Raw genomic sequence first — 23,290 nt, forward strand, 5'->3', positions numbered from 1 at the left:
ACTTGAACACCGTTGCTAGGTAAGAGGCCAGATTTTCTTTTCCTACTTTGTATTTTTCCCTCAAAAAAAAGTCTGACCTTTCAGCCACCGGTCTACCCTCTAGGCATCAAGGCTGATACCAAACCTGCATGAAACTGAAACCCTTTTTACCTTGCTTAACATGAGTTTATATATATATTCAACTTTAAAATTATGCATTGTTCGTAACAGTTACTGATATAGCTTGTTCATTTATAGGCAATCTTGCCAACCTTTGAGTTCTCAACTGCAGCTGAGTATTAAAATATTCCAACAATTGTCTCTCCTTTTGTCATGTTGGTTTATTGTCACCTCTGAATTAAAAAGTTGAGTATTTGGGTCCAATTCAGGATTGAAGCACGTAATCAGTGCTATATTGAGAAAGTGCTGTATTGATGGATGTATACCATCTTTCTAATAAGATGATGAAATGAAATATCATCTGTCTCTGTCATTCAAATGGATGTGAAAGATCCCATGCCACTATTTAAAATAGAACAAGGAGCTTTTCTGGTGCTCAAGGGAACATTCTTCCTTCAAGCAACACCACTAAAACAAGCCAACTAATCCTTCATCTCATGTGTTGTTTGTGTGTAGTTTGCTGCTGTGTGCCTAAAAAGAAACAAAAGTGATTACATTTGGAAAAGAAATCAGAAGTTGTTTTGCACTTTATCTTGAGAATAAATACAACTTTTGCTCTTTCATTTCCTCCATTATGAAAGATTGGATAATTGATTCCAAGCATGGTGGCCGTCCAATGCCTTTATAGGCAGCAGGACAGTGAGTGTTACCAGACAGCTCGATCAGGTCTTTTGCACCTGTCAAGGACCAGTCATTCAGAATTTCAACAAGGGTCACGAGTTTTAAATAAATAGCAGAATACCTGGCTGAGTTTTTATTTTAAATCCCGCCTGTAGTCTTTGAGCCTGTTTGTAGTGCCTGACTATTGATTGAAATTGCATAATCTTTACATACCATAGATTGAACCTACTCTTTGTAGCTGTGCATGCCACCCAATATATTTACAAACTGAATGACTGAGAGAGCTTGGACTGTGGTTTTTATTAATACAGTTCCACAAATGTTGAATGTACACTTTCTATCAACAGTCATGGCAAGATCTTAATATCCGTTGTCTGACTCTTTAAACATTTGAAGAGCTGAATCATTATGCAAGTGAAGTTTTGATGGCTCAAATAATTTTTTTAATCACTTTTCCTTAAGGAAATTATATGTTTCAGGCTGAAGCAACCTGAAAATTCAGTGTTGTCCTACATGCAGGACGTTTGAATTTGATTAAAGGCTTAGAAAATGAAAGATATTGGAAATCAAATTTCCCTATTTTTTGACCTTTTTTTTTTCCTTTTCCCCCCACCCAAAAATATTCTAGGCTCAGTTATGCGAATCAAAAAATCTGCGCTTGGAAATGGATGCTTTGGAGAGGCATTGTCGGAATTTGGAGAGCTCCCTAGAAAAAGGACAGAAAAGGTACAAAGTTGTGATAACAAGTCTGTTTCATTTATTTTGAAGGTGAAATCATTAAAAAACTTTTCAGCCAGAAGTCTGAGGAGCTTGTATTTTATATTCTGCTGCCTCATCATCTTTCTCTGGAAGTACAATATGTTATGTTTTTGCTCCTGGTACCTTTCAAAATCAATCAGTAGACACAGGAAGTGGTTAACATTGCAACTGTTCTTTATTGCTGTTGCTGTCGAACTAATACGAGAACCTGGGCCCTGCAATCCCACAATGCTCAAGCCAGACAAAACGCACAATACATTTTCACCTACAGTGGAACTAATTTAATCTTTGTAGCAGTACCCTGTGAACTGATCGTAATCCTCAGAAATATTTTGGGTGTTGTGCATCAGTTGCCCTTCCTCATTCTGTTGATTCCACTCCTTGAGGTAGGGTTCCTCCAAGTATCTCAGCACTTGCTATTTAAAGTTCGATTTTCAAGTTTGCTGACGACACCACCGTAGTGGGTCGGATCTCAAACAATGACGAGACAGAGTACAGGAATGAGATAGAGAATCTGGTGAACTGGTGCGGCAACAATAATCTCTCCCTCAATGTCAACAAAACAAAGGAGATTGTCATCAACTTCAGGAAGTGTAAAGGAGAACATGCTCCTGTCCACATCAACGGGGATGAAGTAGAAAGGGTCGAGAGCTTTAAGTTTTTAGGTGTCCAGATCACCAACAATCTGTCCTTGTCCCCTCATGCCGACACAAAAGCCCACCAACGCCTCCACTTTCTCAGAAGACTAAGGAAATTTGGCATGTCAGCTACGACTCTCACCAACGTTTATAGATGCACCATAGAAAGCATTCTTTCTGGTTGTATCACAGCTTGGTATGGCTCCTGCTCTGCCCAAGACCGCAAGGAACTACTAAAGGTCGTGAATATAGCCCAATCCATCACGCAAATCAGCCTCCCATCCATTGACTCTATCTACACTTCCCACTGCCTCAGCAAAGCAGACAGCATAATTAAGGACTCCACGCACCCCAGACATTCTCTCTTCCACCTTCTTCCGTTGGAAAAAAGATACAAAAGTCTGAGGTCACGTACCAACCGACTCAAGAACAGCTTCTTCCCTGCTGCTGTCAGACTTTTGAATGGACTTACCTCGCATTAAGTTGATCTTTCTCTACACCCAAGCTACGACTGTGGCACTATATTCTGCACTCTCTCGTTTTCTTCTCTATGAACGGTATGCTTCATCTGCATAGCACGTAAGAAACAATACTTTTCACTATGTTAATACATGTGACAATAAATCGAATCAAAAATATGGCCGTAATTCTCCGACCATTTACGCTGGTGGGATTATCCAGTCCTGCCGGTGTGGGGTGACAGCAATAGGAATTCCCATCGACAGCGGGAAGACTAGAGAATCCCGCCACCAGCAAACAACGTGCCATCTCCCGCTGGCAGGAAACACATGGCTGGGAGACTGGGGAATCTCGCCCTATATGTGTACTTAAAAATCAAGGTGAACAAATGATCTTAAGGCATACCAGTGACTCTAAAACTGTGGTGCTCTTAATACCACTCACAATTATAAATAAACTTAAAGCATGTAACCCCAAAAAAGGGCTGCCCATTAGGAATTTGTAGTTAGCAGAGCAGCCAAATTTGTAAATTATTATTCGATATTTTAGTACATTTACCAAATAGTTCATATAAATAAATATGCACCTGTGAGATTGCTTAATACAAAAGAGCAATTCTCCAGTTCTGATCTCTTGTGCATTGTGAATCAGCTGTCCAGGTAAGAGACAATGTTCTCTCTAATCTTTCCTTGCCTGGGTGTACCCCATTTCTTGTGCTGCATGGTTTCTTTAAGATTACTGCCCTTGGGTGCTGCTTAAAGGACACTCTGCCAGGCACGTTTTCGACTGCTGAGGTTCAGGCGGCATAGAGGGAAGAAAAGCAAGATACTGCAGATGCTGGAAATCTGAAATAAAAACAGAAAACGCTTAAAATACTCAGCAGATCTGCAGCATCTGTGAAACAGTTAATGTTTTAGTTTTGTGACCTTTCCTGTGAGCTAGATTTTCTTCTCGAGGACGATTAGGGATGGGCTATAAAATGCTGACCTTGCCAGCAACTCTCAGATCCCATGGGTGAATAAACAATCCTGAAATTGTAATGGTTACTAATACAAAAAAGCTGAAGTAAACTGCTAGACCGCAACTATGTTGAAAAAATGAATCACTTTCAGATCAGTTTGATTTTATGTTTCAATTTTTATTTTCTATGACATTATTTAAATTTGGTTCAATTTTTTTCTAAAGCGGTCACATAATTGACCACCAGCAGCATCTGAATGAGATTGAGAAGAAATTAATAGAAGAAAGAAAGACCAAGGTATTCTTAGTTTTTATAACATTTTGGCATTAAAAAATTGGGGCATGAGCTTCAGTTGCACTTAATCTGGCAATCTGTGTATTTGTGTGATTTTACTGCTTGCTAACATTGTTATTTCTTCATTGTACTTTCACACATTGACTAAGGCTATCCCAAAACCAAAATTTTGTCACTGTTTATTGTGGTCACAAAGGTGATTTTCTTCATTTAAAATTACAGGAAGCAGCAATCGAAAAACTGGCCTCTGTGGAAGCCGAGTAAGTAAATATTTTTAATTTTAGTACCAACAAGTGAAATTTGATGAGCTCAGTTGATAAAGGCACCATATGACTAAAGTTATACAGATCAAAAGATAAGTGGTTTGATTCCTGATTTGTGCTGTTATCTAATGACAGCTGTGCTGGGGTTGATGGAAATAGCTTGATCTCTTGGTTATAAAAAAAAATCTATGGGAAATTACCCATTAGGAAATTGTTCTTCATTTTATTCTGTCCTCTGCTTGCATCACTGCCAAGAAAAGGAAAGTGAAGAAGTACTTAAGTCCTTAAATACAGCTTGCTTAGCAAAATAGTTGGTGCATGCTTTTTTAAAAAAAAATCTTCAAATCTGCACACTGTTTGAAGCTGCTGTACCAGCAATTACACTTGTTAAATTGTGGATACCAATCTCTTCCATCTTTAGCTTAACAGGAAAAAGAACAACACTGGAAGCTATTCAGAGCTCCATTAAAGAGTTTCACGATGAAGCAGAGCGGACCAGGAGTTTAGAAGCACAAGCTTTCAATGACAGGGAAGAGTTTCGGTCAGCACTCGAGTCTGCTTGTGAAGAGAAAGAGAGACTTACTTGGGTAATGAATAAAATTGTTACGTTAAAAGCACGGAGAAATGAATGTAACAATTTAGTTGTATACATTCAACATTAAATTCTTTTAATTACAGGAAGAGGAAGAAAAATTTTAATTCCAAGACTTTGCCAGTTTAATTTGCTCACGTCATTGAGAGGAGGGGTGAGGCAGATATGACAAAAGACGAGTAATGCATTCATGTGACATCTGATGCATAGGTCGGACCGTACAGATTGTTATGGCTGCACTGTGGCTTTTTACGTGTGTTGCACTGAGTTAGGGTGAAATTGTATTCCAGCTTTAAATGTACAGCCCCTCTCAATTCAACTAAACAGATGATTCAGGTTCTAGCACTAGATTCTGACTTTATATCACTTAATTCAAGTTGGATAATTCAGATTTCAGCATAAAACAACTTGTAAACCTGAGAAATCTTAGAAACCCTAGAGCACAGAAAGAGGCCATTCGGCCCATCGAGTCTGCACCGACCACAATCCCACCCAGGCCCTATCCCCATATCCCTACATATTTACCCACTACTCCCTCTAATCTACGCGTCCGAGGACACTAAGGGCAATTTTAGCATAGCCAATCAACCTAACCCGCACATCTTTGGACTGTGGGAGGAAACCGGAGCACCCGGAGGAAACCCACGCAGACACGGGGAGAATGTGCAAACTCCACACAGACAGTGACCCAAGCCGGGAATCGAACCCAGGTCCCTGGAGCTGTGAAGCAGCAGTGCTAACCACTGTGCTACCGTGCCGCCCCTAATCTAGTAATCTAGTAATTTTATAAATATTCTTCTATGACTATTTTAATTGAAATTTGGGCAATGATGTATATTCACTGCTGTTTTGAGAGACTAAAGAGTGATTTGAAGCTTTTGACTTATCTTGAGTTTATTCGTTCTATCAAGGTGCATTTGATAGCACAGTATGTATTACATAGTTTCAAACGATTAAGTGTTTTTTGGGAAGAACTCTTTATCAATGTGACATTTCAGAAAACAATTTCCAGAATTTGACGGGCTTCCAATACGGAGACTACTTGTTTTTGGTTTAGTTGGTTTAAAGTTATCAGGATTGTTTTGAGAGATTTATAAAATAAATTCCCCATTGAGAGAAGCCACAAACAGCTGGCAGGCAGAGACATGATGGGCCAAATGGTCTCCTGAACACAATCACTCAATGATAAGCTGTTCTGTTGATACATGGAATCCATGTAGTCTTGGTTCATACCCAGGCACCATGTTCAAAAACACAGTGCACCACCCATTTCCTGGGGATGAATTGTCTTGTGTAGAATTAACGCTAACAAGATTTTTGTTTCCTCCTAAGCTTTCTTAATTCTTTATTGTCAATATGCAGGAGGTTGAAACTCTTAGAGAACAAGTGGCCAGCCTTACTGAAGAAAATGGCAAATTGGTAGGACACCAGAACTTGCAGCAGAAAATACAGCATTTGGTTAAAGTTAAGAAGGAAAATGTCCGTCTCCTAGAGGTATGATATTTTAAACCACAGGAAATCTCACTTTATTAGATTTTTGATTGAGAAAATTTTGTTCTGTTTGAAGTCACACACTGAGCACAATAATTATCCTGCTTTGTATACCTTTTTCTGCTCTGTCTCTCTTCTCGCCTCCATTGTTTATAATTTTTCATACAAGGACTTACTGGCTAGGCCAGCATTCTATGCCCATCTGAAATTGCCCTTGAGGTGGTGTGAGCCACCTTGAACTACTGCAGTCCATCTGGTGTGATGTACGGTTCACCCACAGTGCTGTTGAGAAAGGAATGCCAGGATTTTGAACCCACAACACTGAAGGGACAGGATATAGTTCCAAGTCAGGATGACATGTGGGTTGGAGGGATATCTGTAGATTGTGTTGTTCACATTTGCCTGCTGCCCTTGTCCTTCTAGGTGGCAGAGGTCATGGGTTTGTAAGGTGCTGTCGAAGGTGGGTTGCTGCACTGCATCTTGTAGATAGTACGCCTTGCTGCAACTGTGTTGGCATTGGAGGGAGCAAATGATCAAGCAGACTGCTTTAGCTTTGATGGTGTTGAGCTTCTTGAGGCAGGTTAAGAATATTCTATTATACTGCTGACTGGTAGATGGTGAACAGGCTTTGGGAAGTTAGGAGGTGAGTTACTCTTCACGGGAGTACTAGTCTCTGGCCTGCTCTTGTCTGTGGCATGTTTGCTGGTTTAGTTTAAAGTTTATTTATTAATGTCACAAGTAGACTTGCATTAACAGTGCAATGAAATTACTGTGAAAACCCCCTAGTCGGCACCTGTCCGGGTATGCAGAGGGAGAATTTAGCATGGCCAGTGCATCTAACCAGCACATCTTTTGGACTGTGGAAGGAAAACAGAGCACCCGGAGGAAACCCACAGGGAAAACATGCAGACTCTGCATAGACAGTGACCCAAGCTGGGAATCGAACCCGGGTTCCTGGCCCTGTGAGGCAGAACTGTGCTGCCTATGTCATATGGCTCTGTCACTAGCGTCTGCTTTTCCTCTGCTCCTATGGACTTAATAAATTAGAACTAATTGTCTCCTGCCTTTCATATTCAGATCTACCTTATCTTAGCACGAAACTCTGTTCAGGTTAAATGTGCTTCCATACTAGGTCAGCAACAGAGTATTCCCTCAGCTGCCCCTTGTGGTTCAATTTCCATATTCCATGGTTGTAGTATATGCTGTATTGTTAATTTGCATTTTCTTGTTTTTAGGAAGTGAATTTACTGAAACTGGAGAATATGAAATTGAGAGAACTGAAGAAGCTTGACCCGAATAAGTTGACCTTGCTCGATACATCAGATTGTGTGCTGAGGGAACAAGACGAAAATGTGCAGCAATAATGTGTAAATGTGCTTTTTGAATTTTGAGTTCTAGTAGATGTATCAAACTTTTTTTTTAACTCGTTGACAGCAATCTGATTTGGTATCAGGTCCATGAGAAAAGCTGATGTATTGAAATAGTAATGATCCTTAAACATTGTGTACAATTAGCCTCCAGTGTGGTTTTTTAAAAATATAAACTTTTAACTTCAATTACCAATGGCTAAAGTATCTTTGAAGCCTACACCTTATGGTATGTTTGTCTCCATGGCCGGTGAATAGTATGGAGACAGTCATATTTTTCACATGCAAGATTATTGTCCCAAACTACTCATTGATTAGCTTTAGTATCAGAAAGTATTGTTTTATTTTTGTACATCTTTACATGTCAATAAATTTTTGTTGATTGAGTTAGGATGGAGAGTTTCAAATTTAGGTGGTAGATTTCTAAAATACTCAGCAGCACCACAATATCCCTAGCAGACACTCCAATAACCTTTTTGAGTGTCCATTCTCCTATTTCAGTGATAACTTTCATACCGATTCATTGGTTTAATTTGAAGTACTGAATTCTCGGAGCTATACCCCTGTTGTGCAAATAAAATCTTTTTCTGGTCTTGCTCTGTTTTTGTTAGATTTCATCCCATATTTCCCCTTCTTCCCCCCCCCCCCCCCCCCCACTCCACCTCCTGAAAATAATAATTGCAAGGATATAATTATAAATACTAGCAGATCTGCCTATATGGCCTGGATGGGTGTCTGATATCTGCTCGTACAGGGAATAGTTGAAGAACTTCAGCACAGTCTTCCAGCTGGCAATCAGAAGTAGAAAGTCTGTTTTCCCCCCACTATTGCCCCAATTCCAGGGATTTAAAGCCAATTATAACATCCTATTGCCAACTTGGTTGAGATGAACTAATTATAATAAGCTAGGGAATCAGAATAGTACAATGCTGAACATCGATATTCCTGAAAGAGCTTTTATGTATATGTATGGTTAAATATGTTTGAATACAAATGAATAAAAAATGTGGAGTTATTGTTTGTCGTTTTGGGAAATGACGACAAACAAAATGCTTTCTACCTCTTGTCCAGAAACAGACCAGGAACTGTGTGAACTAACTTCTCAGTACCTCTCAACTGATTCATTGTACATCTCCGTCTGAGAAATATAAATGAGCAAAAAGGTTTGACTGTAGCATGTTTCATAACATTCCTCATTCCGTACAATGTGAAGCTGGAAGCAATTATAATTTTTTATAATACAGCACTTAGATATGGATCATTCTGTCCATTTGACTATACCCTGAGTTTACTATCTTGATCTTGCTATCTGGGAGCAGTGACAAGTAGAGACCAAGCACTTTCCATCAGGGAGAGAGAGAAGCCAAAAGAGAAAATGCTGGAAAATCTCAGCAGGTCTGGCAGCATCTATAAGGAGAGAAAAGAGCTGACATTTCGAGTCCAGATGACCCTTTGTCAAAGCTTTAACAAAGGGTCGTCTGGACTCAAAACATCGGCTCTTTTCTCTCCTTATAGATGCTGCCAGACCTGCTGAGATTTTCCAGCATTTTCTCTTTTAGTTTCAGATTCCAGCATCCGCAGTAATTTGCTTTTATTAGGGAAAGAGGGAGGTATTACTGTGATTGAAGTTTGCCCCCTCTCTGGCATTTCTCAGTTGCTAAAACAAGAATAAACACATTATTAGTGAAAAATTAAAGGGTGTGTAGATTCCTGAGAAGGAGAGGTACATATCTCAACAAACTGCCAATGGATTATGACTGATCTGTTTGAAATAAATGTATATTGATTGATTATTTTAAAAATGAACTTCTGAAACTGAACCATGTCTACTTTTAACGGAATACTGAGTCTGGCTGTACTGTCTTTGCACTTGCAGGTCAGATGGGTACATCTTGGCCGGGCAAGCACATTTGGGAAGGATTGGGGGCAGCTATGACTCAGATATTTTGTTTTCAAGAACATGAGTTTGTGCCATCAATGGTGCAAGAGTGTTTGAATAATTTGTTGCTGATGTGAGGTGCTGCAGGTTTTAAATAACTTTGATGGACATTGAAAGTGATTCTGTTCTTTGGGAGGCTTCTTCAGAAGTGAAGCAGTGCAAGCTTTCTATGTTCAGCATTTTACCTTTTTACTGTTCGTCACCCAAGGCAAATAAAATGGCAGCTCAAACTGTAAATGAGCCTTTTAAAAAATTATCTTGACCTTGTCTATTGTGTCCAACTGAATATAGTTTGCATACAAAAATAATTTTGCTGTAAGTACCAATATTTTTAGATTTCACAGAATTTGTTTGATTTGATTGCTTCACTGATTTTGATTAGTAAGATTGGGCATCTTTTCCATGAATATGTTTAACTTATTTATCAAAGTGCAAAATAATTGATCATTACAATGGATACTTGGTGCAAACCAAAATCAAGTGTTGCAAGCTGCTTAAAGTTGCAGCTTTTTAATCTGCTCCATAATTCTTATCTGAAAAGATTGAGTCAGATTGCATGTGAAAGAAAAGATGATGATGGGATTGAATTTTAGTGTGTACAAAAATCTATCTTTAATTTATTGGCGATTTTTCTTTCCAATATCCTTACCCACTTACAGCCAAAGATCCCAAACTGTGAAGTACCCACTTCTCAGCCATTTGGCAGCCTTGCATGCAACAACCAGTACAAAGCAAAAAAACTGAAAATGAGTATCTCATTTTTCAATTATGCCAAAATAAAAGTTACAGGTTTTATCCTGGGAAGATAGAAACTTGTGTAGATCATTCAATCTGTCAAATCTCATTTTCCATTCAGTTCGGTCAAGACTGATTAGTATTGAGATTTTCAACTGACCCAGCATCCATATCATTTTGAAGGGGAGAGTTCTAGATTTCCAACACCCTTTTTCTGATAAATTGCATTCCGAAGTAATTCCAATTTTAAAATTATGTCCCTTTGTTTTGGCTTCCCAGCCAAAGGACTTGGTTTATCTGCATTTATTCTACTTCTGCCTTGTCATTTATCACGTAAAGGCCTTGATTCGATTTCTCCCTAAACATCTAAACTCGGAGTACCAACTACTTTGTGCAAATTCAGTGTTATAATTAACCTTTAAGGACTTGTATCGAACCAAGAGATCTCTTGGAGCAATGTGCACAATCAGGTCTACAGGAGCATTGGAGAAGGTGCAAAAACAATTTAGTGGAATGATATCAGAATTGGGAAAGATTCAAAGGTTTTGGGCCTTTTTTCTGTATAAAAAAGACTGAGGAGCGATTTGACAGGTTTGCAAGATTATGAAGGAGCTTAATAGGGTGGATGTAGAGAAAATATGCCCACTTGAGAGAAATCAGACTGATGCTATAAGTATGAGATAGATTATTAATAATTCCAATAGGGAATTTGGGAAAATCCTATACCCAGAATGTGGGGCTCATTACCATAGGGAGTATTCAGGTGAATAATCTAGATGCATTCAAGGGAAAGCTAGGTAAGTACATGAGGGAGAAAGGAATAGAAGATATGTTGATGAGATTGGATAAAGAAGGATGGGGGAGGTTGATGCGGAGTGTAAACATTGAGATGGATCTGATGGGCTGAATGTCTCTGTGATGTATACACTTTGCACTCATCATCATTAAATTCAGTTTAAAAATGGAGAGATTTGCATATTGGATGCATGCTTGGAATTATTGGGCTGATTAATTTTAGCTTTGCAGTTCTCACCAAGTGCTGGTGAAATTCAGGCAATTAGACCATTAGTAAGATAGGTATGGCTGCTCAATGCAAATTTAAGACTGGGTACAATGAAACCCATCAGTTAATGCTGAGCCACTTCACCCTCAGACATTTTTTATAAATTTGTACCTCAACTTTTCAACGTCATCCACCCATAGTGATGTGATTACTTAGAGCTGTATCAGAAGTCATTCACCTTATTGATCTCAAAGTGAAGCTTAGCAGTTGGTGAGCTATTAGATATTGGGTTATTAGCAGTAGGTAAGCTGTGAGATGTTAGGTTATTGGCATTGAGAACACATTTGATATCGGATTATTGATGGGGGAAGGGGAGTGGGTAACAAATAGAAGCATAGAATCCTACAGTGCAGAAGGAGGCTATTCAGTCCATTGAGTCTGCACCGACCACACTCTCACCCAGGCCCTATCCCCATAACCCTCATGTATTTACCCTGCTAGTCTCCCTGACACTAAGGGACAATTTAGCATAGCCAATCTACCTAACTCACACACCTCTGGATGTTGGATTGTTGGCAGTGAACGAGTTATTAGATATTAGATTGTGGGCTCTGGGTGAGTTATTGGATTGGATTGAGGACACCGGGTGAGTTATTGAGTGGATTTTAACTGGCTCATCCTGCCCATTGATGGGCAGAGCGAGCTGGTAAAATCATGCCAGCTGGGAAATCAGGATCATGCCTGAGTTCTCAGCTCTCACGATTTTGAGAGCTGGATTTGCGGCAAGCTCAGCACCTTGCTGGAAATACGCAAGAGGCTCAATAAATTATTTAATATATTTAAATTTGAATTTCCATCTGTTCAGTGAGCCCGGCACTTAATCGTCTGGGCTCACTTGCCTTTACGGCCTCACCAGGAGATGTTATGTCTGGTGAGGGGAAAATACCTGCTCCCCACAAAAGGGGAGCAGTCCCGTTGGCCTCGCCAGTGGAACTGGAGGCCATTGAGGCCCCCCAGCCCCAGGGAGGCTGAGGGCAGGGGGGTGCCCCTTGAGCAGTGCCAGCCTAGCAGTGCCACATGTACATGATAGGGGGGCCCAGTCCGGGGGGTGCGATGCTGCTCTGCAACGGGATAGGATTGGGGAGGGGGGCATTATCATTCTGGGAAGTGGGGGCAAGGTGCCCATGCGTTGTGGGGCTCGCTTTGGCCTCTGGCCCCCTCAATTGCAGTGGGGGGCTGCGTTGAGGTTGCCTGCAGCAGCAGAGGCCTGGCTGCTTTCGATCTGCCAGACCCCTGCAGTTGCTCTTGAATATGTGCAGAATCTCATTCTGTGAACATTGAATGAGTTGTTGGGTTGGATTGTGGACGCTGGGTGAGTTGTTGGGTTGGATTGTGGACGCTGGGTGAGTTCCTGGGGTTGGGTTGTGGGCACTGGTGAGTTGCTGGGTTGGGTTGTGGACACTTTGTGTGGTGCTGGGTTGTGGGCACTGGGTGAGTTGCTGGGTTGGGTTGTGGGCACTGGGTGAGTTGCTGGGTTGGGTTGTGGACACTGGGTGAGTTACTGGGTTGGGTTGTGGACACTGGGTGAGTTACTGGGTTGGGTTGTGGACACTGGGTGAGTTACTGGGTTGCGTTGTGGGCACTGGGTGAGTTGCTGGGTTGCGTTGTGGGCACTGGGTGAGTTGCTGGGTTGCGTTGTGGGCACGGTGAGTTACTGGGTTGGGTTGTGGACACTGGGTGAGTTACTGGGTTGGGTTGTGGACACTGGGTGAGTTACTGGGTTGCGTTGTGGGCACTGGGTGAGTTGCTGGGTTGCGTTGTGGGCACTGGGTGAGTTACTGGGTTGGGTTGTGGACACTGGGTGAGTTCCTGGGGTTGGGTTGTGGACACTGGGTGAGTTACTGGGTTGGGTTGTGGACACTTTGTGTGGTGCTGGGTTGTGGACACTGGGTGAGTTCCTGGGGTTGGGTTGTGGGCACTGGGTGAGTTGCTGGGTTGGGTTGTGGACACTTTGTGTGGTGCTGGGTTGTGGGCACTGGGTGAGTTGCTGGGTTGGGTTGTGGGCACTGGGTGAGTTGCTGGGTTGGGTTGTGGACACTGTGTGGTGCTGGGTTGTGGGCACTGGGTGAGTTGCTGGGTTGGGTTGTGGGCACCGGGTGAGTTGCTGGGTTGCGTTGTGGGCACTGGGTGAGTTGCTGGGTTGCGTTGTGGGCACCGGGTGAGTTGCTGGGTTGCGTTGTGGGCACTGGGTGAGTTACTGGGTTGGGTTGTGGACACTGGGTGAGTTACTGGGTTGGGTTGTGGACACTGGGTGAGTTACTGGGTTGGGTTGTGGACACTGGGTGAGTTGCTGGGTCGGGTTGTGGGCACTGGGTGAGTTGCTGGGTTGGGTTGTGGACACGGGTGAGTTACTGGGTTGGGTTGTGGACACTGGGTGAGTTACTGGGTTGGGTTGTGGACACTGGGTGAGTTACTGGGTTGGGTTGTGGACACTGGGTGAGTTGCTGGGTCGGGTTGTGGGCACTGGGTGAGTTACTGGGTTGGGTTGTGGACACTGGGTGAGTTGCTGGGTTGGGTTGTGGACACTGGGTGAGTTGCTGGGTTGGGTTGTGGGCACTGGGTGAGTTGCTGGGTCGGGTTGTGGACACTTTGTGTGGTGCTGGGTTGGGTTGTGGGCACTGGGTGAGTTGCTGGGTTGGGTTGTGGACACTTTGTGTGGTGCTGGGTTGTGGGCACGGTGAGTTGCTGGGTTGCGTTGTGGGCACTGGGTGAGTTGCTGGGTCGGGTTGTGGACACTGGGTGAGTTGCTGGGTTGGGTTGTGGGCACTGGGTGAGTTGCTGGGTTGGGTTGTGGACACTTTGTGTGGTGCTGGGTTGTGGGCACTGGGTGAGTTGCTGGGTTGGGTTGTGGACACTGGGTGAGTTACTGGGTTGGGTTGTGGACACTGGGTGAGTTACTGGGTTGGGTTGTGGACACTGGGTGAGTTACTGGGTTGCGTTGTGGGCACTGGGTGAGTTGCTGGGTTGCGTTGTGGGCACTGGGTGAGTTGCTGGGTTGCGTTGTGGGCACTGGGTGAGTTGCTGGGTTGCGTTGTGGGCACTGGGTGAGTTACTGGGTTGGGTTGTGGACACTGGGTGAGTTACTGGGTTGGGTTGTGGACACTGGGTGAGTTGCTGGGTTGGCTTGTGGACACTGGGTGAGTTGCTGGGTCGGGTTGTGGGCACTGGGTGAGTTGCTGGGTTGGGTTGTGGACACGGGTGAGTTACTGGGTTGGGCTGTGGACACTGGGTGAGTTACTGGGTTGGGTTGTGGACACTGGGTGAGTTACTGGGTTGGGTTGTGGACACGGGGTGAGTTGCTGGGTCGGGTTGTGGGCACTGGGTGAGTTACTGGGTTGGGTTGTGGACACTGGGTGAGTTGCTGGGTTGGGTTGTGGACACTGGGTGAGTTGCTGGGTTGGGTTGTGGGCACTGGGTGAGTTGCTGGGTCGGGTTGTGGACACTTTGTGTGGTGCTGTGTTGGGTTGTGGGCACTGCGTGAGTTGCTGGGTTGGGTTGTGGACACTTTGTGTGGTGCTGGGTTGTGGGCACGGTGAGTTGCTGGGTTGCGTTGTGGGCACTGGGTGAGTTGCTGGGTCGGGTTGTGGACACTGGGTGAGTTGCTGGGTTGCGTTGTGGGCACTGGGTGAGTTGCTGTGTCGGGTTGTGGGCACTGGGTGAGTTGCTGGGTCGGGTTGTGGGCACTGGGTGAGTTGCTGGGTCAGGTTGTGGGCACTGGGTGAGTTGCTGGGTCGGGTTGTGGGCACTGGGTGAGTTGCTGGGTCGGCTTGTGGGCACTGGGTGAGTTGCTGGATCGGGTTGTGGGCACTGGGTGAGTTGCTGGGTCGGGTTGTGGGCACTGGGTGAGTTGCTGGATCGGGTTGTGGGCACTGGGTGAGTTGCTGGGTCGGGTTGTGGGCACTGGGTGAGTTGCTGGGTCGGGTTGTGGGCACTGGGTGAGTTGCTGGATCGGGTTGTGGGCACTGGGTGAGTTGCTGGGTCGGGTTGTGGGCACTGGGTGAGTTGCTGGGTCGGGTTGTGGGCACTGGGTGAGTTGCTGGGTCGGGTTGTGGGCACTGGGTGAGTTGCTGGGTTGGGTTGTGGACACTTTGTGTGGTGCTGGGTTGTGGGCACTGGGTGAGTTCCTGGGGTTGGGTTGTGGGCACTGGGTGAGTTGCTGGGTCGGGTTGTGGGCACTGGGTGAGTTGCTGGGTCGGATTGTGGACACTTCGTGTGGTGCTGGGTTGTAGACACTGGGTGAGTTCCTGGGGTTGGGTTGTGGGCACTGGGTGAGTTGCTGGGTTGTGGGCACTGGGTGAGTTGCTGGGTTGTGGGCACTGGGTGAGTTGCTGGGGTTGGGTTGTGGGCACTGGGTGAGTTGCTGGGTTGTGGGCACTGGGTGAGTTGCTGGGTTGTGGGCACTGGGTGAGTTGCTGGGTTGTGGGCACTGGGTGAGTTGCTGGGTTGTGGGCACTGGGTGGGTTGTGGGCACTGGGTGAGTTGCTGGGTTGGGTTGTGGACACTGGGTGAGTTCCTGGGGTTGGGTTGTGGGCACTGGGTGAGTTGCTGGGTTGTGGGCACTGGGTGAGTTGCTGGGTTGTGGGCACTGGGTGAGTTGCTGGGTTGTGGTTGCTGGGTTGGGTTGATTATTGATCACGTGATGGAGCTGTTGGCGGAAGTGACGTTGGCGGGGGCGGTTGGAGGCAGTTTGGGGTTTGAATTTTGAACCGAGCGATGGTGCCCCTGGGGCCGGGCGGCTCGGCTCTGCCCATGGCGCTGGCCGCCGGCTCCCTCGGCGCTCTGGCTTCGGCCGCCGCCAAACTCTCCCTGGGAGGCGGCAGTGTGCTGGCGGCGGAGCGGGAGGAGGCCGAGTGGGTGAGGGACCGGAGAGTGCGGAGTGAAGGAGAGGGGGCGGGTGTGGGCGGGTGAGGGATACGAGTGTGGGAGGGGAGGGGAGGAGGCTGGTGGGGGCCGGGGACGGGGAGGGACTGGGCAGAGGATGGGAGCTGAGGAATATAGTGAGTATGCTGGGGTCTGGGCTAGGTGCAGACTCGATGGCCCGAATGGCCTCCCCCTGCACTGTAGAGATTCTATAATGTATCCCCCTCCCTCACCAAAGTTTAAAGTTTATTTATTAGTGTCACGAGTTGGTTAACGCTGCAGTGAAGTTACTGTGAAAATCCCCTAGTTGCCACACTCCGGCACCTGTTCGGGTACACTGAGCGAGGATTGAGAACGGCCCGATGCACCCTAACCAACACGTCTTTCAGGCTGTGGGAGGAAACTGGGGCACCCGGAGGAAACCCACGCAGGCATGGGGAGAACGTGCAAACTCCACACAGACAGTGACCCAAGCCGGGAATCGAACCCGGGTCCCTGGCACTGTGAGGCAGCAGTGCTAACCACTGTGCCACCGTGCTGCCCAGTTTAGGTTTTCTAGGTCATGCTAACAGTAACATCTGTGCCTCTGATTGTTGAATTTAAGGTGTATTGAATGAAGAGTCCAAATTTCTGATCAACTTTTGAGATTTTACTGTATTGCAGCTGTACATAACCCTTCGGCTAGGCTGTGGTGGAATGGTATTTCTCCTTAATACTTTGATGTGGACACTTTTTGCAAAAGCACTGCGATATTCTTCTTCAGCACAAGTGTCTGTGACCACCGTTGCTTCCAATTTTCTCTCATCAGTAAGTATAGTTGGCTACACCATGACAGTATCTCTCGTGCAATGTTGTATTCCCCCTTATAGAGCAGTTGCCTAAATGCCAGAAAGTGATCTGGCAGAATGCATGCAATCCCTCTGAAACAGTCAGGGAGCAGTAGAATGGTGCATCAGTTAACTTAATTGGCTGGACGGCTGGCTAATGATGCTTGGCGACACCAACAGCGTGGGTTCAACTCCCATACCGGCCGAGGTTATTCATCAAGGCCCCGACTTCTCAACCTTGCCTCCTTTCCTGAGGTGTGGTGACCCTCAGGTTAAAATCCCCACCAGCCAACTGTCCACCTCAAAGGGGAGAGCAACCTATGGTCACCTGGGGCTCTGGCAACTTTACCTAGAGTGGTCCATTTACACAGAAGTGCAAAGTGATTTTGACTTAATTCTAACACCAGACTTGTGAAGTGTAAAATTGGTTTTGTGCCCAATCTAAAAATAGGAAAACATCCAGGCACTTCATAAAGGTTCAATCTAAAAGAAAAATGGACCCTGATACAAGAAGGAAGGTATTAAGATGGGTAACCAAAAGCTGGGTCAGAAATGGGTTTTAAGGATGATCCTCAAAGGGGAGAGATGACCCTTATTGACTGACTTAAATACAGGATTGAGAAGTTTGCATTTGAGTCGTTGATGTTTCAGGAGCCAGTGCGGTTCAGTGAGGACAGGAATTATGGTTAGGCAGGACTTGTTTGAAATAGGATACAGGCAGCAGAATTTTAAATATGCTGCAGTCATTAGAGGATAGGAGGGCAGTCGGCCATTGCAATAGTCTGGAACTGCTGAGATATGGAAGAGGTTTAGGCAGCAGGTTGTTTAAGGTAGACACAGTGTGGGTAATATCGAGTTGCAAGTAAGGTGATCTTCGTGATGGAGAGGGTATGGGGTAAGAAGTTCAGCGGAAAGGTTGAATATAACACTTAACATTTGAAGATTTTTCAGAAAGATTTAACTGGAGGAAATTTAGGTTCAGTCAAGACGGAATAATGGATGAGTGATCTGAAAGCAGTGGAGAGGCCAAGGGAAATGCTGGGCTGTGTTTTAAATATCCACACCAGATGTGTTTTCAGTCGGGGGCACCACATGCCCTGGCCACCCACCCCTGAGCTCACCCACTTAATACATCTGAAATTGGCAGCCAGTCCACCGTACTTAAAGAAATAATTAAGGGTCAATTAGACTTGTTACTAAGCCCATTGACCCTGACAATACACTGCCCACTCTGTAAAACATTGGGTGTAGACAGCCTAATTTTAAAAACTCATTTCTTCAAAGGATGGGAAGGGGGGTGCGGGGGGCGGGAAGGTTGTGGACAAGATTCTTCTATCTTTGGGGGCTATCCTGTGCAGATTGGGAGGCAAACCGACTAAGATAGACCCCCCCCCACCTTTGATGTGCTCGCTGTCTTAACCCCCGACCCCCACTGCCTAAGACTTATCTATTACCAGGGATCCCAGGGGGCATGTGGTGCCCCTGGCTGAAAACACACCTGGTGTGGATATGTAAAACACAGCCCAGCATTTCCCTTTGCCTCTCCACTGCTTTCAGATCACTCATCCATTATTCCATCTTGAATGAACCTAAATTTCCTCCAGTTACCCTCCTTGTTCCTAGTTGCAGTCTTGGCAGCACCTGGTGCATGTTAGTGAGCACTGCTGGGAATTACGGAACTGCTAGCCAATTGAATTGGCCGGCAGCTCCCAGGAGTGGTACTTTCGCTTCAGCGATGGGTAGAAGTTCCACACTGGCCCTGTTTAGCCTACCTGCGCTGCTCTATGGCTTGGAGCAGGTTGGCTCTATGCTGACTTTGCTTCCTGGAGTGAGCCGGCCCTGTAATATTCAGCCCATTGTTGGCATAGGTGTGGAGTTGGGTCCCATGTCTTAAGATGATATTGCCAAGCGGCAGTATGTGGGTAAGGAAAGGGAGGGAACTAAGGAGAAATCTTTGGGGCCTCTGGAGATACTATCGTTCTGATTAAAGATGTAAGAGTAGAACCAATTGAAGACAGTTCTACTGCATTGGACAAAGGTGAAGAGACATTGGAGATAGAAAATGTGGTCAACTATGTCATAGATTGAAGAAGTGTTGAGGAAGTTCAGTGTATTACAATCAAAAGACAGCATTTGTGTCTTTGGTTAGGACCATTCCGGAGCTGTGACTCATTGGAGCAATTCAAACAGGAATTATCAAGAAAGGCACAGAATTGGGAGGTGACAACATGTTTACAATTATTGGACAGAAAAGATAAGTTGGAGGTACGATAATCGTTTGCATGGAACGGGGACTGATGGCGGTGATTGTAAATGAGGAGATGAATTTATGATGCCACCTAGTGTCGGTAACAAGTTGGGTGGTCTACAGTTTGGTGGACATGGGGACAAAAGAGAACTGGTGGGAACATTCCTGCATTTTGAAGATATATGTCTTGAACCAGGACTTTGACACAGCCACAGTGAAGGAACTGTGATATATTTCCAAGTTGGCATGATTGGAATTGTACCTGGCACAAAAGGAGATGATTGTGGTTGTTGAAGGTCAATCATCTCATTTCCAGGACATCACTGCAGGCGTTCCATAGGGTAGTGTCCCAGGCCCAACCATCTTTAGCAGCTTCAGTACTCATCTTCCTTCCATCATCAGGTCCAAAGTGGGAATGTTCGCTGATGATTGCATAATATTCAGCACCATTCATAATTCCTCACATACTGAATCAGTCCATGTCCAAGACCTTACAGTATCGAGGCCTGGGCTGCCAAAGTGACAAATAACACACTGCCAGGCAATGACCATCTCCAACAAGAGAGAACCTAACCATCACCTCTTGACATTCAATGGCATTACCATTGCTGAAACCCCAATATCAACATCCTGGGGGTTACCATTGACCAGAAACTGAACTGGACTAGCCATATAAATACTGTGGCTACAAGAGCTGGTCAGAGGTTAGGAATCCTTCAGTGAGTAACTCACCTCCTGACCTTCCAAAGCCTGTCCGCCAGCTACAAAGCACAAGTCAGGAGTGTGTCAGAGACTTTCCACATGGCAGATGAGTGCAGCTCCAACAACACTTAAGAAACTCAACACTATCCAGGACAAAGCAGCCCGCTTGATTAATAATCCTTCCTCAAACATTCAACCCCTCCACCATTGACAAACAGTGACAGCTGTGTGTGCCATCTACAAGAGGCACTATAGTAACTCATCAAGCAGCATCTTCCTAAACCACAACCACTACGATCAAGAAGGACAAGAGCAGCTTGGACAAGGAAATACCACCACCTGGAAGTTCCTGTTGCTGGGTCAAAATCATATAACTCCCTCCCTAACAGCACACCTCATGGACTGCAGCAAGTCTAGAAGGCAGCTCACCACCACCTTCTTAAGGGCAATCAGGCTTGGGCAATAAATGCTGGCCTTGCCAATGATGCCCTCATCCCATTAATGAATCATTTAATAAAATGTAAATATTGTCATATTAGAAAATCATTCATTTAATCTGATTATTAGAGGGTCATATTTTTTGCTTTAATAGTCAAAGCTGTTGAATTTCTGAAAGCCATACTGACTACTACTCAAACTTAAAACTATTCTGATTGCTGTTGGAAAAGCACTGATGAATATTTGACAAAAACTTACCTGAGAAAACATGTCTTTTTTATATTTTCCAATGTGATTTCTGTATTTCAGGCTTTTCTTGGAAAGCTGCTTTTTGCAGAAGTTCACGAGCTGTTATGGTGGATTGGGATCACAATGACCCTATGTGGATTGCTGCTGCTCCACACAGTTAAAGAAAAGAAGGACCAAAGTAATGCTTACAAAAAAGAGGAATAACCTATTTGGGGATCTGGAAATCACTGCAACTAATGAAGTAGCCAGCAATAAACGAACTGGAACTGCTGAGAGAATGGCGAAAGTCTCTCTGCTTGCTTTCCCTGTTTACAGCCATGGACACCTGACATCTTTTGCAGAAACAAAGTCGTTTAGGGTAATCAGGATGAGATGGACAGAACTGTCCTATTTTTCCAATCACTGGAATAGCTCCCTTAAGAACGCCATCAGAACAAGAAAAGTTCCTACCATCAAGGCTGCTCTCCCCAATGTTTAATTCCCTGGATAAATTCTGCAGAATTTCTTGATCCTCAAAAGCTATGGAGCAAAACACTGGACTATATCCATCTTCACACTTCAACCTGGTTGGTTATGTGTGCAGATAACATTTTCTTAGCTACAGCAGTAAAGGAACCACTGTCTCCCAGAGTACGAAGTTGTTCCTCCTGCTAATTATACAGACATAGACTAATTGCTAGCCACATGTTTATTGAGTTCTAAGTGAACCAGGATTTATGTCCTCTGATGTTTGAAACCACTGTCGTCTAATAAAGGACAAGAGCAAAATCTAAAAGATAAAGCTGTTCATGAAACCCTGAAAATCAGCAATTCAAAAACACTTTGATCGAATAGTATAAAGACAAAATTAAAATAAGGACTGTGTGAGTAGAGATTTACTCTCACAATCTCATCCATTTCCATGCTGTAACATTGACAGTGAGTGTTGGAACCCCCATAGAACATAGTCAATGAACGTTCGAGCAGTTTCTCTTGGAGTTTTGCCAATCATACAGAAAGAGGTTGAGGACATTCTAGCATCTGGAGTTGGTTAAGTGTAAATCACAGCCTGATTTGAGGCTTCTAGTTCCATATCGATTGAGAAATCCTCCAATTTTGATTATATTTCTGTGACCTGAGATGTTAGTTTCTGTACACGCAAACTAGATTCATCCCATGTTTGAGTTTTCCTGTAAAAGGTATTTGGAGAAAAAAGTCTAATGAATAAGGAAAGTTTCAAGAGCACAAAAGAGAAATGCACACACCGCTCGTGCAGATCCTTGTGTTGTAGTTGACCATGAGGACCTGTCCGCAGTGTGACATTGATATTCATTTGTCCACCAGTGTAGCAAGGTGAAAGCATCTGTTAGTCCTGTGTTCGGAAATCAGGTTTGCGATTTTGTTTTACAAAAGAGGGGCTTTGTTTAGTAAATTGTTGCCCCAGAAAACACACCTTGTTGCCACGTTTTGTACATTACCCTTTAGCAATGCTTGAGCAAGGTAACACATTCTTCTCCAGAGCAATGAGAGGGTTTCAAGGTATTAACATATGGAAATAACAGCAACGCTGAATTGCCACAGTTAAAAACTTGACTAAATAAATTTGATGTACAACATTTTCATAAAGATGTTTAATAAGTTATGAATCCTCAAAAGTTCACCATTTTGGACTGTAATCACAATCGCCCTCACGTGTTTCACCATAATGGAGCAAAACGTTATGCACTGGCACAGACACTGGCCGGAATTTTACCGGCTTGGAGAACGGCATTCTCTGTTGGCCTCGAGTGGGATCATACAAACATTGGGTGGACGTGCCGGTAAAATTCTGCCCAATTTGTTGAGATGAATGAGTATTGTTCATTAACTTGGAATTTGTTACATGCAGGGATTTGGGATGGGTACATAATCAGCAGTACACTACCTGCCAGTTCAAATGTACACATTCAATATTTATTTGCTCCGTTTGTTCAGATTTACAGATGATCTAATTTGATTTTTTTTGCACAGCTGAAATAAAGGTTTCTGGGTAATAAGGACTTAGATCTTTGAAGTGTCTGCAATTTTTGTGCCAACTTGCAGCTAAGCAATTTATGGCCATCCAGTTAATATGAATCCTTTGAGTATTACAAACACAAGTGTGCAGAATTCTTATCCAGTTAGAAACTTTCATCCTTCTTACTTCCCAAATCAGATTTCTCAGATCCAGACCTCTTGCAAAACCTTGTTTGAATCTCTTTAATCCAGTTTCCTCCCCGCCCCAATACAAAGTCACAAATGTGTATACTCTGAAATAATCGACCATGTGATCCTCCGTCATTGCACCTCCTTTGTGGACAAGGTGGGTGAGACTAAGTACCCTTGTGTAGTTTCTTCCCTTACCTAATTGTAGTCAGTGCATCACCAGCAATGGATTCTCTTTCCGCCTCTGTCATTATCCAGAGTTCCCCACCACATTTAAAATTCTCATCCTTTCATTTAAATTCTTTCATGAACTTGGCTATCCTTATCTCGACACCCATTTCCGCCACACCCGCCCCCCCAAGCCCAAACCAACTCTCCCATTCCTTTTATCCTGACCTCAGCTACTCAGCACCCTCAGCCCTTGTTCACCATTAGTCATCATGCTTTCTGCTCTGAGATACC

The 23,290-nt window shown here is 44.4% G+C and overlaps 2 protein-coding genes across 2 annotated transcripts in view; both read left to right on the plus strand.

Annotated features, from left to right (window-relative positions):
• The window catches only part of kif15 (kinesin family member 15), a 66,731-nt gene extending 57,954 nt beyond the window's left edge, over positions 1-8,777 (plus strand). Inside the window, exons 30-35 of the mRNA XM_078199493.1 lie at positions 1,409-1,506; positions 3,822-3,894; positions 4,114-4,151; positions 4,576-4,741; positions 6,109-6,240; positions 7,473-8,777. Coding sequence (XP_078055619.1) covers positions 1,409-1,506; positions 3,822-3,894; positions 4,114-4,151; positions 4,576-4,741; positions 6,109-6,240; positions 7,473-7,601 — 636 coding nt within the window. The 3' untranslated portion in view covers positions 7,602-8,777. The remainder of the gene's footprint in view (positions 1-1,408; positions 1,507-3,821; positions 3,895-4,113; positions 4,152-4,575; positions 4,742-6,108; positions 6,241-7,472) is intronic.
• A 7,223-nt stretch (positions 8,778-16,000) lies between these two features.
• Positions 16,001-22,683, plus strand: tmem42a (transmembrane protein 42a). Its single transcript, XM_078199505.1, has 3 exons — positions 16,001-16,195; positions 16,865-17,008; positions 20,726-22,683. Exons 1-3 carry the CDS (start codon positions 16,055-16,057, stop codon positions 20,867-20,869), a joined length of 429 nt encoding a protein of 142 aa, XP_078055631.1. The 5' UTR covers positions 16,001-16,054; the 3' UTR covers positions 20,870-22,683.
• The last annotated feature ends 607 nt before the right edge of the window (positions 22,684-23,290 follow it).

This window comes from Mustelus asterias, chromosome 2 (genome assembly GCF_964213995.1).
Source record: "Mustelus asterias chromosome 2, sMusAst1.hap1.1, whole genome shotgun sequence".
Lineage (NCBI taxonomy): Eukaryota > Metazoa > Chordata > Chondrichthyes > Carcharhiniformes > Triakidae > Mustelus > Mustelus asterias.